This window comes from Oryx dammah, unplaced genomic scaffold (genome assembly GCF_014754425.2).
Source record: "Oryx dammah isolate SB20612 unplaced genomic scaffold, SCBI_Odam_1.1 HiC_scaffold_6, whole genome shotgun sequence".
In the NCBI taxonomy this organism is placed as follows: domain Eukaryota; kingdom Metazoa; phylum Chordata; class Mammalia; order Artiodactyla; family Bovidae; genus Oryx; species Oryx dammah.
Window position 1 is genome coordinate 9,416,882 of NW_024070190.1, and position 17,266 is coordinate 9,434,147.

General features: G+C 41.6%; 1 protein-coding gene across 1 annotated transcript in view; it reads left to right on the forward strand.

Annotated features, from left to right (window-relative positions):
* PCNX2 (pecanex 2) overlaps positions 1-17,266 on the forward strand; it is a 314,554-nt gene that overhangs the window by 220,889 nt on the left and 76,399 nt on the right. The window contains exon 24 of the mRNA XM_040242736.1: positions 14,127-14,185. Coding sequence (XP_040098670.1) covers positions 14,127-14,185 — 59 coding nt within the window. The remainder of the gene's footprint in view (positions 1-14,126; positions 14,186-17,266) is intronic.

Consider the following 17,266-nt stretch of genomic DNA (forward strand, 5'->3'; position numbering starts at 1 on the left):
ACTATACGGGCCTTTGTCGGCAAAGTGATGTCTCTATTTTTTAATATGCTGTCTACATTTGTCATACCTTTCCTTCCAAGGAGCATGTCCAACTCTTGTGACCCCATAGACTGTAGCCTGTCAGGCTCCTCTGTCCATGGATTTCCCAGGCAAGAATACTGAAGTGGGTTGCTGTTTCCTGCTCCAGAGGTCCAAGGATCAAGTGTCTTCTAATTTCCCAGAAAGGGAGTCGGACTAATTAATTCAGAGACGATTTTCTTTTTAAACAGGCAATTTGAGAAATTCCTATATGCAGCCTTCAGTGCCTTTAGCTCTCTGGAGTCTCCAATAACTTGATAGGCTTTTGAAAGGAATCAGGAAACACCCTCACTTTTATTGGGTGCTAATGATAGGTCTTTGGGAATCCTCCCCCTAGAAGAGATTCAAAGTCTGATGCATATAGACATCTGGGTGTTTTGAGCCATTAAAAAGTGCTTGAGAGTCACTTTGAGGTTCTATACGGGTATCTGTTGATAAAGGAGGTGTATTTTGGGATTAGCATGGTTTAAGCCATGTCTGAGGAGGCAGTGCGTCCTGGGACTTACAAGGATAGGCGGGGTGGGAAACTGGACTAAGTCTCGAACTTTCCAAAAGTGATAGAAGTGAAGATAAGCCAGCAATAAACATTCTCCATTACGTATGATGAACTGGAGGTGTCAAGACGGACTGAAGAGTTTAGTATCAGTAAATCTCAGCCAGGTTCCTGGGGATACATGAGCTGAGTCTGTGGACACGTATCCTGACTCATGTTTCATTCCATTTTAGTAGAACCTAGTTCTGTGTAAATACTGTCCTGGACTTCAGGCCACAGGTAAGCAAGAAACAGATGAGCAAGTGAAACTGTGGCCAAAAACGACAATAGAAAAACAAGGTGTGAAACCCAGAGTCCTGGAGATAGATTGTTTCTGCCTGGCCTGAGTGAGCTCTGGGATTTTGGGGTGTGCCAAGCCTGCAGGAGAGGAGAATCCTATTTCCCACTGGACTTGGTGGTGTAGAATGAAAGGTTAATGCTTCTGGCAGCCTTTTTGTCCCCACGAGGTGTGAACTGACCTGAAAACACAGCAAACAGGCAGGGCTGAGGGATGTGAAGAATGATTCCTGATGACACCATCCTCTCTAGCCCCTGAGTTCAGCTGGGCTCCATTGACCTTTCAGCTATGTGAGTCAACGCATTTCAGATTTTTCTTAAGCCGTTTCCAGTTGGGTTTCCTATCACCTGAAATCTAAACACTCATAATAAAAGCAAGTAATAGCTTTAATCAAAAGGATCTTTCCCTCACCATTTTATTTAGGGGAATGACAGCACAAAGGTAAGATCTTTAGCGCTATAAGTCTGTGAGTCTAGTCTAGAATTGCAGGGAAGGGTGGACTGGCAGAAAGGAGTCTGAGCCTTCTCCGCTCTCTGGCTGATACATCCTGGGTCTTATCAGAACTTCCACATCTCTTCTCTGTCTTGGATTTTCTCAACCGGAATCCCAGTATCTGTGTCTGAATGCTGTTACGTCTGAGACCCTAAATGATGAACTTGGCCCCATCCAGCTGTTTTGCTAACGGATGAGAAAGCTTGCACACCATGTACCCAGGGGTAAGGTTTGACACGTCAGGTGTGGTGAAGAGCGATTATGCAAATGAATTCCAGAAGGATGATGCTTTTGAGGAACTCCAGAGCGTTGAATTTCTCAAATAGCATAGGTTTGAGTTTATTATTCATTGTGCTGCTGTGTATAATTTTACCCAGAGTCCTGTTCCACCCTGCTGAGCAGTTAGAGAATCTGGAAGGTGCAGAGCAGTGAAGTGGACTGGGCGCCTGCAGGAAGCCCTTCACCTGCCCACCTGTGCCCCAACAGTCTGGTGCTGCTGACCCAATGTATCAAGGTCACCCGGTGATTCAAGGTCACCCAGGAGCAAGGCTGTGTGTCTGAGTCTGCAGGGAGTGTCAGCCTAGCACAGCATACAGGCAGAGCCCTTCTCAGGCCTGGCAGCTTTTCCAGCTTTCAGGCATGTATTGGAGATGGAGTTGATTGATTCTAAACAAAGGAAGGCAGAAGTCCCCAGCTTTTGCCTCTCAGACCTTTTTACTGCAGGGCTCGAGTGTTGCTGGCTCAGGAGATTTGTTGGGCAGATGGAGGTATTTGCACAGTTGAGGGTTCACTCCCCAATGCCAAGAACCCTGAGCCCTTTCAAAGTTCTCTGTGACCAGGCAGGCAAGCTACTGGCCACACTACCCATCAGTGACACAGTTGCCTAAGGGATGGCCACTCTGGGTCCTGGGGGACTTTTGCATTTGGACCTCTAGGTTCAAACTCACTCCTTAACATTGCAGTCATGGGAGGCACGGGCGGAAGACTCTTTAATTTTATAACTGTCAACTGAAAAGAAAGCACAGCCAAAAAGTTGAGGATTATGTTTTATTCCAAGGACTTGCTTAAGCCTGCAAGCCTCGGAGACAGCCTCTCAAAAGCACTGAGGAACTGCTCAGAAGAGGTAAGGGAGGAATCAGGGTATATAGTTTTCCAACTTAGACCAGGTAGTCCCAAAGCATCAAATGATTACTGTTAATTACAGAAAATCAGACATCTCAAGGAATTTAGCAGTCTTCTATATATGGGCAGATGCAAGAGTCTGGGCTCATTGAAATGATCCCCTTGACACTCACCTCAGCTATCTGGAGCCAGCATCCTGTGTTTTCCCATCCTGAGTCCCCTCGAGTGAACCATTGTTTTTTGTTGTTTACTTGCTAAGTCATGTCCAACTCTTTTGCAATTCCATGGACTGTGGCCCACCAGGTTCCTCTGTCTATGGGATTTTCCAGGCAAGAATACTGGAGTGGGTCCCCATTCCCTTCTCCAGGAGATCTTCCTGACCCAGGGATCAAGCCTGTATCTCCTGCATTGGCAGACGGATTGTCTACCACTGGGCCACGGAAAGCCACGGGGCACACCACTGGGTGGCGCGACGGCGGCAGCATCTTTTGTCTGCAGATAAGGCAGGCAGCATTTATCATTCACAATACCCTGAGCATACTTCCAAGACTGACCTTAGTCCCTGTTTATTGAAGGCTAAGAACTGTCCCAGACTTCACATATGGTTGCTCTGTCAGGGTTTATGATACAATTGGCTGATTAATGAAATTAGTGCATTATGTGAACATAGGAAGTCATGCTCTTTTTTTCTTGTCACTTTGAAGGCATTCTGCCATCATCACCACTCCATAGGGTTTATGATGCTCTTTCATGTCTCAATTACTGTGTTTGTCTCTCTCTCTGTAAACACAATTAAGTAGATGGATGCTCCCCATCAAGCTGGTTTAAATGAAAAATGACCAATAATGGAAAAATAATCCCATATGTGAGAATTAGTAAAAATGTTACATGATAAGAATAATGGCAATTTAATGTATTACATTCTTTTTCTGTTTTGTATTGTCTAATTAAGTTACATATTTTGGTGTTTGTGTGGTTGGAGCTTAATTTCCTAGAGACTGGGAAAGCTTTGGAGAGAGGAATACTTTGAGGTTTGAGAGAAGAGAAAGTTCGTAGTAGATTTTAAAGAACACTGTTTGTATTATTTTTGTTTTCAGTTGCTAAGTAGTGTCCAGTTCTTTGTGATACCATGTACTATAGCATGCCAGGACCCTCTGTCCTCTATTATCTCCTGGAGTTTGCTCAAATTCATGTCCATTGAGTCAGTGATGCTATCTAACCATCTCATCCTCTGTCATCCTCTTCTCCTTTTGGTTTCAGTCTTTCCCAACATCAGGGTCTTTTCCAATAAGTCGGCTGTTCTCATCAGGTGGCCAAAGTGTTGGAGCTTCCAAACGATACAGAAAGTATTGCTTGTGTAGAGAATGAAATTTTTAAACATCTCTAATTTTAAGAGTAGTCCACGATGATAGAACACTAGCTTTCTAGTTAAATTTATCCAGGATAAAGCCTTCTGAGGAGGTTTTTCTCATCATTGTCAAAGACACTGCCTGGCGGAAAAGCTGGAGAGATGGAGGACAATTGGAGGAGGGGAATGATCTCATTTCCTGTTGTCTATAATGCCTGTGCTCTTAGAGCCAGGACTCAATACAATTTTAGTATTTAAAATCAAATTTGAAAAAACATATTAGGATTAAAAAATTACTGTTCTTTTTTTCCCCATAAAAGAAATCTATACCCAGATGTACTGATGCAGTGATATAAAAACTATTTCCTGTTTATCCATTGTCCCTCCTGATTCCCTTGGGTAACAGGCCTGTTGCAAGGTTAAGTGATTCTTTGTTTAGTTTTGCAGTAGCCAGTCAGAAGAAGGGCTCTATATTTCAGTTGCATATCAAAAGCGCTGTTTTTTAGTTGCCATTTTGTGCACTCAGAAAACTGAAGGTCAGAAGAATTATGGGAGTCTTTCTACATCTCTCAAGTAATTTAATAAATCATAAGCCAAATTACAAACAGAAATCAGATTTATCAACTTAAATTTTCAGTCTGATTCTTAGGGCTCTGCTGCCTTATTGTTTTTGTGTAAGGTTCCAGGCCAAATTATTTTTCATAAGGTTCACCATTGCTGAAACGCAAGCAGGAGAGGTCAAGCCTTCATTGTTATTATTATTGTTTAGTCAGTAAGTTGTGTCCAACTCTTCCCAACCCCATGGACTGTAGCCCACCAGGCTCCTCTGTCCATGGAGTTTCCTAGGCAAGAATGCTGGAGCAGGTTGCCATTTCCTACTCCAGGGGATCTTTCCCACAGGACTGAACCCGAGTCTCCTACGTGGCAGGAGGATTGTTTACTGCTGAGGCCAGGGAAGCCCCACAGACCTGCATATGACACCTTTATTTATCATTTTAGTCAGTTTAACTGATTTGGCAAGGTGTCTCACGGTGATCATAGAATTAGCACCATTTTAGTTAAACTTGGTTTTGTAACAGGTTTGAAGATGGAGCATGGGTCAGGTAAAATGTTATATATTAGGAGTGAATGAAATAACAAAGGAAAAATGAAGTCCATCTCAGCGGAAAAAGGAGCTGCTGTGATTTTATTAAGTGCCACGTCCCTCGAGGACAAAACAGCACTGTGTCTTAACAGGCTTCACGTTAGGAGAGCGTGTCTTCTGGATTTGCTATCTCTCTTGAGACGTGTGGCCGTGAAAACAGGAGAGTCTGGAGGTAATTCGTCAGGGCTGTGCATGTCATTGCAAAATCCTGCAATCTCATTGCCATCAGTTGGCATTTCTTTTTTCTGTGTGCTCACCTTGATCCAAATTCTGTACATACCAGTGGTCACTAATAAAAAATAAATGTGTCTTCATCCCCAGGAGAAATATCATCCAGAACTCTAAATAAAACACTGTCAAATTGGGCCTCTTTTTACCAGGAGGCTATTGTACCCAGAAGTCAAAACCTTAAGTCAGTCTTGTTACTCTTGGGGAAACAAAACCAACAGCACCCTGATCATTTAATACTTAGGAATCCCTTGTAATCTCTTGCATCTCCATCTATTCAGTTCCCCATTTAGGCCCAGCCACATGCAACTAGAAATTTTTATTACTGTTTTGATTAGTTGCATTTGCAGAAACACTTTCATCCCCTAAATATTTATGACTTGCCAGTGAATAAATAGTTGGACTTCATATCCCATAGTTGAAATGTTGGAGAGTCTTGGATTTTTCTGACTGAAATGAGAGAAGTGATCCTAATTTGCAATGCAAGCAAGTTAAGGTGAGAGATGAGAATAACACATGAATGCATTATAATCACAGAATTCAGGCCTGCTTCTAACTATGGAGTTTTCTTTTTATGTATCAGTTCAGTTCAGTTCAGTTCAGTCACTCAGTCATCCGACTCTCCGTGACCCCATGAATTGCAGCACGCCAGGCCTCCCTGTCCATCACCAACTCCCGGAGCTCAGTCAAACTCATGTCCATTGAGTCAGTGATGCCATCCAGCCATCTCATCCTCTGTCGTCCCTTCTCCTCCTGCCCGCAATCCCTCCCAGCATCAGAGTCTTTTCCAATGAGTCAACTCTTCGCATGAGGTGGCCAAAGTATTGGAGTTTCAGCTTTAGCATCAGTCCTTCCAAAGAATACCCAGGACTGATCTCCTTTAGTTTGGACTGGTTGGCTCTCCTTGCAGTACAAGAGACTCTGAAGAGTCTTCTCCAACACCACAGCTCAAAAGCATCAATTCTTTGGTACTCAGCTTTCTTCACAGTCCAACTCTCACATCCATACATGACCACTGGAAAAACCATAGCTTTAACTAGACGGACCTTTGTTGGCCAAGTAATGTCTCTGCTTTAGAATATGCTATCTAGGTTGGTCAAAACTTTCCTTCCAAGGAGTAAGCATTTTTTAAATTTCATGGCTGCAATCACCATCTTCAGTGATTTTGGAGCCCCCCAAAATAAAGTCTGACACTGTTTCCACTGTTTCCCCATCTATTTCCCATGAAGTGATGGGACCAGATGCCATGATCTTTGTTTTCTGAATGTTGAGCTTTAAGCCAACTTTTTCACTCTCCTCTTTCATTTTCATCAAGAGGCTTTTTAGTTCCTCTTCACTTTCTGCCATAAGGGTGGTGTCATCTGCATATCTGAGGTGATTGATATTTCTCCCCGCAATCTTGATTCCAGTTTGTGCTTCTTCCAGCCCAGCATTTCTCATGATGTACTCTGGATATAAGTTAAATAAGCAGGGTGACAATATACAGCCTTGACGTACTCCTTTTCCTATTTGGAACAAGTCTGTTGTTCCATGTCTAGTTCTAACTGTTGCTTCCTGACCTGCATATAGGTTTCTCAAGAGGCAGGTCAGGTGGTCTGGTATTCCCATCTCTTTCAGAATTCTCCACAGTTTATTGTGATCCACACAGTCAAAGGCTTTGGCATAGTCAATAAAGCAGAAAGAGATGTTTTTACGGAACTCTCTTGCTTTTTCCAGGATCCAGTATCACTTTTTTAAAAAGTTTTTTTCATTTTGTATTGTGATATAACCGATTAACAATGTTGTGATAGTTTCAGGTGAAGAGCAAAGGACTCAGCTATACGTATACATGTGTATGGAGATTTTTTAAATTAAACTTTTTTTGAAGCTAAAGTATAAATTTACATGGGGTTGAAAGAAATATTAAACAGAGATCTCCCATATACCTTTTATTCAATTTACATGTGTTAACATATTGCACCACTATCACTGGGATATTGATGTTGGTCCAGTCGAGATATTGACCATGTCCACCCACACAGAGATCTCTGCTGCTGCCCTTTTATATTCAAAACACACTGTTCTGTTCTGTAGCTCGCCCCTTCTTAACTCCTATAACCATTGATCTGTTCTCTAACTCTAATTTTGTTATTTCAAGAATTTTATATGAATGGAATCCTACTACAGTTAACTTCATGGGATTGGCTGTTTTCACTCAACCGTAGTTCACTGAAGATTCATCCAGATCATGGTATGTCAATAACTGTAATTGCTAAGCAGTATCTCATAGTATGGGCTTCCCTGGTGGCCCAGACAGTAAAGAATTGGCCTTCAATGCAGGACACCTGGGTTTGGTCCCCAGGTTAGGAACAACCCCTGGAGGACAGCGTGGCAACCCTCTCTAGTATTCTTGTCTGGAGAATCCCCATGGACAGAGGAGCCTGGCAGACTACAGTCCATGGGGTCTCAAAGAGTCAGACATGACTGAGCAACTAAGTACAGCACAGCACATCTCATAGTGTGGAAACGACAGTCTGCTTAGCAACTCGCTCATTAAGGGACACCTTCTTTTGGTCCAACTCACATCTGTACATGACTACTGTACATGACTATAGGTCTGACTATACAGACCTTTCTTGGCAAAATGATATCTCTGTTTTTTAATACCCTTTCTAGGCTTGTCATAGCTTTTCTTCCAAGCAGCAATAGTGAAGGACAGGGAAGCCTGGCTTGCTGCAATTCATGGGGTTGCAGAGAGTTGGCACAACTTAGTGACTGAACAGCAGAGGGGCGTCTGGGTTGCTCCCAGATTTTGGCTTTTATGAATAAAGCTGCTAGGGACATTGGTCTGTGGGGTTTTGGGTGAACATAAGTCTTCACTTCTCTGGCATAATTGCCCAGGAATATAATTGCTAGCTCATATGGTAGTTATGCTTATATGGTTCATATGCTTGCTAGACAGCATATTGAAAAGCAGAGACATCACTTTGCCAACCTAAGTCTGTAAAGTCAAATTTCCAGTTTTTCCAGTAGTCATGTACCAATGTGAGAGTTGGACCTTAATTAAAGAAGGCTGAGGGCCAAAGAATTGATCCTTTTGAATTATGATGCTGGAAAAGACTCTTGAGTCTCTTGGACTGCAAAGAGATGAAACCAGGCAATCCTAAAGGAAATCATCCGTGAATTTTCATTGCAAGGACTGATGCTGAAGCAGAAGCTCCGATACTTTGGCCTGACGCAAGGAGCCAACTCATTGGAAAAGGGCCTGATGCTGGGAAAGATTGAAGGCAAAAGGAGAAGAGGGTGGCAGAAGAGATGGTTAGATAGCATCACCGACTTAATAGACATGAGTTTGAGCAAACTCTGGGAGATAGTGAAAGACTGAGGAATGTGGCATGCTGTAGTCCACAGGGTCGCCGTCAGAAACGACTTGGTGACTGCACAACAAAATGGTAATTTTTTAAAAAGAAACATTTTCTCAGAGAAGTGATACCGTTTACATCCCCAGCAGCAATGTGTAAGAGATCTAGTTTATGCATATCCTTGGCAGTGTGTTGATATTTTCACTCTTTCTTACGTTAGTCGTTCTGCTGGGTGTATATAGCGATACCTTCTTGTGGTTTTAACCTATGGTTCTCTTATGAATTATGATGTTGAACATCTTTTTCTGAGTTTATTTGTTGTCCATAGGTCCTCTTCGCAGAAATGTTTGTTCATGTCTTTGTTCATTTTCTCTTGCATTCTTTGTGGGGGTTTTGTTTGTTTTGGTTTCTTTGTTTTGTTTTTTACTGTTGAGTTTTGAGAGTTGTTTATATATTCTAAACACTTGTTCTTTGTTGGATATGAGGTTTGAAGATATTTTCCCACTGTCTGTACCTGGTCTTTTTGACCTTTTGGCAGAGTATTTTGCAGAGCAAAAGTTTTTCAAAAAACATTTTTGACATGTGCACATGAACAAATCTCCAGAATAGACCATGTGTTAGGCCATAAAACAAACCTCAGTAAATTTAAAAGGATTGAAATTATATAACATATGTTCTCCAGCTACAATGGAGTGAAATTAGAAATTAACAGCAAGAGGAAATCTAGAAAATTCCCAAAGATGTATAAAATAACGTTACCTTAAACAACCTATAAGTCAAAAAAAAATTACAAGAGAAAATTCAAAAATATTTTGTGGTGAATGAAAAGGAGAGCACAGTATATTAAAACATATGGTACTGTCAACTTTAAAAAAGGGCAACATGAAAGTTGCAAGTTAAGTTGTATTGGGGGCAAAATGAGGGCTGCAGCCCAGGAGACAGCACCTCAAATACCTCTGAGAACTGTTCCAAATATCATATATTAATGCATATACATGAAATCTAGAAAGATGGTACTGATGAACCTGTTTGTGGGACAGCAATGAAGATGCGGGTATAGAGAACAGACTTCTGGACACAGTGGGAGAAGGAGAGGATGGGATGAATTCAGAGAGTAACATTGAAACATATACATTACCATATATAAAATAGATAGTGGGAATTTGCTGTATGACACCAGGAGCTCAAACCAGTGCTCCGTGACAACCTAGAGGGGTGTGGCGGGGACAGAAGGAAGTTTAAGAGGGAGGGACATATGTATACCTATGGCTGGTCCATGGTGATGTGTGGCAGAGACCAACGCAATCTTGTAAAGCAGTTATCCTCCAATTAAAATAAATACTTTTTTTGAATGTAGTGGAGAAGGACAGTATATGTGTGATTTTGGTGAAGGAAGTGTACATAAAATCAAGCACATGTTTCTTCAGAAGGTTCTTCTAACCATGAGAAACAGTCATCCCATGAAGGATTGCAGTGCTTTTCTAGATACGAGGAGACCAAGAATTGGGCTCATAAAATCAGCTCCTGAAAACATCTAACTATCTGAAGACCTGCCCTGCCAGTTTTATTCCCCCAGATCAGAGTGCCTCACCTCTGCCCTCCGCCTGGAAGGCCTCTCGGGGGGTGTTGAAGGTCAGCAGCTGCAGCAGCACACGAGGGAATCCTAGCAGGGCTAGATGTGGTTAGTGGCTCTGTCGTGTTCGACTCTTTGCGACCCCATGGACTGTAGCCCACCAGGCAAGTGCCCACAGTAAGTGCTAATTTGTAGTTGACAGTATGTAGCAAAAGCAGTGCTCAGAGAGAAATTCATAGCTGTCAGTGCCTAAATTTAAAAAAATAAGAAAAATCTCAGATCAATAAGCTAGTCTTCCATGTTAAGAAGCTAGAAAAAAAGGAGCCAACTAAACCAAAGTAAGCAGACAGAACAAAATAATAAAAATTAAAATGATGAGAAATGAAATAGAGGATAGGAAAACAATAGAAAGAATAAATTAAACCAAAATTTGATTCTTTGAAAAGATTGACAAAATTGACAAACCTTTACCAAGAATGACCAAGAAAAAAGAGACTCAAATTACTAAAATCACAGTTAAAAGTTGAGAACATTTCTACCAACATTACCTAATTGAAAGAGAATTCTATAAACTACTGTGTATCGACACATGAGATAACCTAGCCAAACCAGAAGAATTCATAGAAATACACACACTACCAAAATTGACTGAAAAAGAAATAGATAATCTGAGTAAACCTGTAACAATTAAAGGGAATTAATAGGTAATCAAAAACTCGCAACAAAGAAAAGCCCAGAATCGGTTAGCTGGACTCTCAAATTCTCTAAAATGATTAAAGAAGAATTACCATCAGTTCTTCTCAAATCTCCCCGAAAAAGAGTGAAGGAAGGAATAGTTCTTAAATCATTCTGTGGGGCCAGTATTACCCTGATACCAAAGCCAGACAAAGTCATCGCAAGAAAAGACAACCTTAGACCAATATCCTGTATGAATGTAAACACAAAAATCATTAAAAAATACTAACCCAAATGAAACTTGTGCATATATTCAACTTAAAATGTGACAGGTCCTTCTGTTTAGTGTCTGACTGCCTTCTCATTGTCCATATTTCTCTGATGCTCTCCTGCCCCAGGAAGAGAACTACAATCCATCCATCCTGGTTTCTCCATATGAGCAGATCCCATCAAAGTTCTTACTCCAGACAGTCACACTTCCTCATCAAAAATGAGGACTACTTCTCCCATAAATAGTCTATGTGAGCTGTCAAACCGGAACTTGAAACAGTATAATCAAGTTACTATTAAATTACTTAAGCTCCTCAGGTGAAGCCACATAAGCGACAAGGTGCTGGATTTAGATGAGGACGTCAAAAGGCAAAACTTGAAGGGCGGAAATGAGCTTGGCTGTTGGCATTCCATATTAACATAAGGGAGAGATGCTTCAGAGCGAGTCACCTTCTCTGGGAAGACCTATCATATTACTGGACTCTTGGCTTGTGGCGCTTGGGACACTGTGACAAGCAGTGAGCCTTAACTTTGCCAGGCAGATGCTAAGAGCATACACACCCAACCACGCTGGCATTTTCAACTCTTCTGAGATTGGGGAGTGAGTTGGAAGCCCCCACCAAGTGGCGCTAGTGGTAAAGAATCTGCTGGCTAGTGCAGGAGACACAAGAGATGTGGCTTTGATCCCTGGGTTGGGAAGACCCCCTGGAGTAGGAAATGGCAACCCATTCCAGTATCCTTGCCTAGAAAATCTCATGGACAGAGGAGCCTAGCAGGCTACAGTCCATGGGGCCGCAGAGAGTCGGACATGACTGAGTAACTGACCATACCACACACTGAGACACAGAACAGAATGTTCCTGCAATAGGACAGTGAAGGCAGAAATCCAATTACTGAACTAATTAGCACCTTTGAGTGGTAAGCACCAAATTTACAGGAGGAAAGCACTGGAGAAATCCTTGAATACCCAGTAAGGCTGACACTTGCCCTTCTTAGAGAGTCTGGTGGCGAGCCAGAGGCCCTCAGGGCACATAGGCGGCATGGATTAGTTACTGCTGATCAGAATTGAGCCCTCTGCATCCAAAGCCTTTTGCAGATAGCTTTTCATTTAACTTAGTTTTAGAAGGTGTTTTAATTCCCTAAGGAGTTTGGTAAATGACTTTCTTTTGGCTCAATCTCACTTTAAAAATTGTTTATTCTGCTGCGGAAAATTCCATTTGTCCTAGGTCTTAAGGTGAAATTAAAATTCCATTCAGGGACTCACTATGCCGACATGGGATTACGGCCTTCATTAGAAAGAATTTTGTTGTTCGCTTTATTTTCTGCCACCCGGGCTCTTTTATTTTCAAAGCTGATCTGAGGGTATTTGCAAGGAAAAGGAAGCAGTAATAGAACAACGTGACCTTTTTGAGCTGTAACAGAATATCCCTTCTGTACAACCCACCTGGAGCATCTAGTCTACAAAACTCCAACAGGATCCTGCCTAGATAGTTCTCATATATCTGAAACATGGTATATCTAGGTATGGTAAAGATGAGATGCTCATTATGTTCAGACTTGTCTGGGACCCTCCAGTCAGTGGTCTGTTTCTAGTGAAAGCCCTTTCTTTATGGCATAGGTTTAGGCTTATGAAATTTTTGTAGGAAGAGGGATGCGTTCCAGGGCCTGAGAGTGGGCTCTTGTCTAACACTCAGAAATGAATTGTCTAAGGAGACACATGTGCTGACAAAGCAAGAGACTTCAATGGGAAGGGGGCCGCCAGGTGGGAACCAAGGAGGACTGCTCTGCCAAGTGGCTCACAGCCTCAGGTTTTATGGTGATGGGGTTAGTTTCCAGGTTTTCTCTGGCCAGTCATTCTGACTCAGGGTCCCTTCTGGTGGTGTGCACATCACTCAGCCAAGATGGGTGTTAGCAAGGAGGATGCTGGGAGGTTGGTAAGACATTTTGACCTTTCCTGAATTCTTCTAATTGGTGATGTCTTGTTAGTTACGCCTTCCTTACCAGGATGTCCTCTTGTAAGATACCTCATGCAAATAGTTACTATTGTGTTTGGCCAGGATGGGGCAGTTTCAGTTAGTGGTTCCCCTCACAAAATTGCCATTTTTGTAGACCATAAACTGTTGAATATCATCAGCTTCATGTGGTTGGTGTCAGTATCATATTTGTCCATCAAAGAATGACAAAACCCCCACTCAATGTCTGAAATAAGTCAAGGCTGGCCCAACATCGTCTCTCCAAGCAGAGCAGACTGTTGCACTTATAAAGGGTTTGGGGGACATCTGAAGTTCAAGGGCAGATGCGTTTCAGGTTCAGAAATGGGGTGATACCGTCTGCAGGGCAGTCACCTGGGGAACCTGTTATTGATCGGTCACCCTCAGAAGCCTGCACTGAGCCTGTCCCTTGCTGGCTGACGTGCAGAAGCAAGTGGCCACTGTGAACTGGCTGCCTTACCAAAGCTGTAAGTTGAGGTGAGTTGTCATAACTGCAAAGGTTTAAAACTGGTTCTGGTGGCAACTAGTTACCATGGCTACAGACAATCCACCTTTTCCTAAGCTGCAAAGAGCTGCTTTTCATTCTTATGGTTCAACCTAAGACAAGTCCGTATGAATGCACCCAACTCTTGAAAGCAAGTGGTGGAGACCTGGACTACTTATCAAGAATGTTCTGGAATCAATTTGAAAAGCAAGAGAGCTATGTATGCACTGCTCTCAAGTACTGTCAGTGAGTGGTAGTCCATTGACAATTTCAATGCTTGCTGTTATTTTGTGGACTGGATGCTCAGAACTGATAAAGATGAAGGTCTGTCTTCTGTGCCTAAACACTAAACATCTCTTCCCTCTCTGTGTTTTCTGTACTTTTCCCACCCTCTGACCCCTCTCTTTCTTCAGCTCTGTCAGTGTAGAACAATAACTCTAATACGTGAGCTCCATCTCCCCTGGATTCCCACTCACACAGCTGATCCTGTGAGCCCGCTCTCATTTGCAGGGATCTAATCACAGCCTCTTACTCTTGTGGCTCTTTCTAGTACAAGGCGTGTGGATAATTCCAACACAAGACTGGTGGTCCAAATTGAAAAGGATCCAGGTAAGAGAGATTCCTTCTCTTTCTTTCTTTCTTTAATATTTTATTTTATTTATTTTTGGCCATGCAGCATGTGGGATCTTAGTTCCCCAAGCAAGGATTGAACCATGCCCCCTGTGTTGGAAGCATGCAGTCTTAACCACTGGAACCCCTCTGCCCAGGAAAGTCCCCTGTCTCTCTTTTAAGCTATTTATTTTGTTGTGTAGATGGATTCCTTCAATCCAAAATAGAGGAGTTAAGTACTCACTTTTTTTAATCACTGTGGAGACAGTGCATGTCTTGGTAAATATGCTGATGGTAAAAATAAAACTGTGCAAATAGAACTGATCAAATATCCTGATTTGGTTTAGAAATGGATTCCTCCATGATTTAGAACTGATTAGATCCCTTTTCAATATTGAATGACTGTTGATTACAACATTTTAGTTTGTATATGCTAAACATCAAATACAGACAGTAAACCTTGGTATTGGTATTCTGTCAAAAAAAAAAAAAAAATCAGCATTATGATGTCCTTAAAGGCAAGCCATTCCAGGATCCAGGGACTGGATATCTTCAGAGTCTTTGTACAACATTAATCTATGGAAAGATTTATCTGCCATAGTAACAGGAAGTTTCTTTTTTCTTTCTGTAATCTACCTCATTTTGAAGCATTCGACCTTTTTTTCTCCTCATATCAGTATGCAAATTTAAACCACTCTATTTTTAATCCACCTCACTCTCTCCTCTGTGCCAAAAATATTGTCTAGGAAGAATTGTATCCTGCTTATTTGCTATATTTAAATTGCATATACATGATTAATTTGAACTCATAATTTGAAACTTGAAAATATCTGGAGAGGCAGGTTTATTTTTTGTTAAACTTTGTATCAGCCCAGTTTGAAGGGGGTGTGGTTGGAGTATAAATATCTCTAATGTGGAGCCATGGGATTCTAATTTTGCCGGGCCATTGACATTAGGCATATAGACATATAGGCATTAGGCATATAGTTTCATAAGTACATTGTGCTTTTAGTTGTTCATAATTTCATCTCATTTTAATCTAATTATACAGATATGTGGTCAGTGTGTTCTAAGATCTCAACTTTTCATGGTTTAAATTGTTTTATTTGTACATCAAACAGTTTGAACAGTTAAGCAAAAGTTAATTCTCTTGTTAAGGCTTTTTCTTTAAAAGTAGCAGAGACTCGGAGTAATCTCCAATTAGTGTCTCTGGCTGCATGCTGCTTCATCAGAGAAAATGAATATCACTGCAGGTCAGGCAGGCTTAATCTGCATAGAAAATTAAGCATACTGATACCTTATTAGAGGTCATGACATGACTCAGTCCACAGAACAGTTTGTTTCTTTCCATTAATCATAAATAGGTTATAAATGCACCTATTTCAGTTTGGCTTTTAACTGTCATGAATGCCTAGCCCTGATATCCATAGTTTGATAATGTTATCTTGTAGATTTCTTAGCCATGGATCAGTGCTCTTTCTTACGTGGGTGTGCTCGGGGCCAGTCTGTGCCTTCCTGCACCCTCAATGATGCTCCAGTTCCTGAGGATACAGAGCAGGAAAGCTCCATTCAGATCTTCACGGATCTATCTGCAACCTTCCTGAATCTCTGTCTCCGCTCCAGAAACTAGCCTAGAAGGGGTCCTGAGCTTTGCTTTAGGCCTCTTCTCTTTGGGGCAACTCTATGCTTCTCTGACTTTCTGGAGGCAGAGTTCACTCCCCAGAGAAAAGATACCCCTAAGGTGAGAGCACTGCTGACAAGCTTGCCTTCCAGCCCCTCCCAGTGCTTCCTCCACTCCCGGACCACAGGTCAGGACTGCCCAGTTTACCCAGCCTTCTCAGAGAAGATTCTGTCTTCATCATGAGAGATCTGACGGAGGGAGTAAGAGGAGTCGGCCCAGCCAGGACGCGAAATGCATCATGAACCCCCAGTTCCATGCCCCTGAGATGCACTGGCCCTTTATTAGGAAGCCCTTTATTCCTTCACTCCATCTCCTTTGCTGCCTCCTTCCTTTTTTCTTCCCTTGATGTACTCATCCACTCGATCTGAATGGCTAAGTCCAAACAAACAAGCCACAGTCCTGGCAAGGGTGCAGAACAGCTAGAATTCTCAGTCCCTGCGACTGGGGTGCAGAATGGTTCAGCCATTCTGGAGAACGGTAGTGCCACTCTTAGGGTTTGACTCAAGAGAAGTGAAAACATGTTCTTATAAACTTCAGTTCATGAATATCGTGAGTGGATTTACTCATACTCACCAGTACTGAAAACAATCCAGAGGTCCTTCAGCTATGAATGGTTAAACAAACTGTAGTAACTACATACAAATGAAACAGAACAAACTACTGCTGTATACCTCGGAATGGATGAATCACAAATGCATCATTCGAAGTGGTGGTTATGTGACTATAAGCATTTTTTTAAGATTCATAGAACCGGACACTAAAAAGGGAAAATTTTGCTCTCTGTAAATTATGCCTCAATAAATCTGAATTTTATATACATATATAACTTAAAATGAGTAAATGGCATTGATATATAATATATATACTTGTATATAATATATAAAAATGTATACTAGCAATAATTATTCATATTGTAGACTACAGTTATATATGTATATATGCATATATATGTACTGTTTACACAATATATACTATCAATAATTATTTATATTATAGAATATATATATATATATATATATATGAAACTTCCCTATAGTTCAGATGGTAAAGAATCTGCCTGCAATTCAGGAGGCATGGGTTCAATCCCTGGGTCAGGAAGATCCCCTAAAGAAGGAGATGAAAACCCACTCCAGTGTTCTTGCCTGGAGAATTCCATGGGCAGAGGAGCCTGCTGGGCTACAGTCCCTGGGATCACAAAGAGCTGGACATGCCTAAGTGACTTAACACACACACATGCACACATATACACACACACACACACTATATATATATATATATATATATATATACACACACACACACACAATTTATTGTCTGTAAATTATTTCTCAGTGAAACCCTGGAGTTACTTAATGGATTATGTTCTCAAAAGCAAAATTTCTCTTAACAAAGCTGTATCA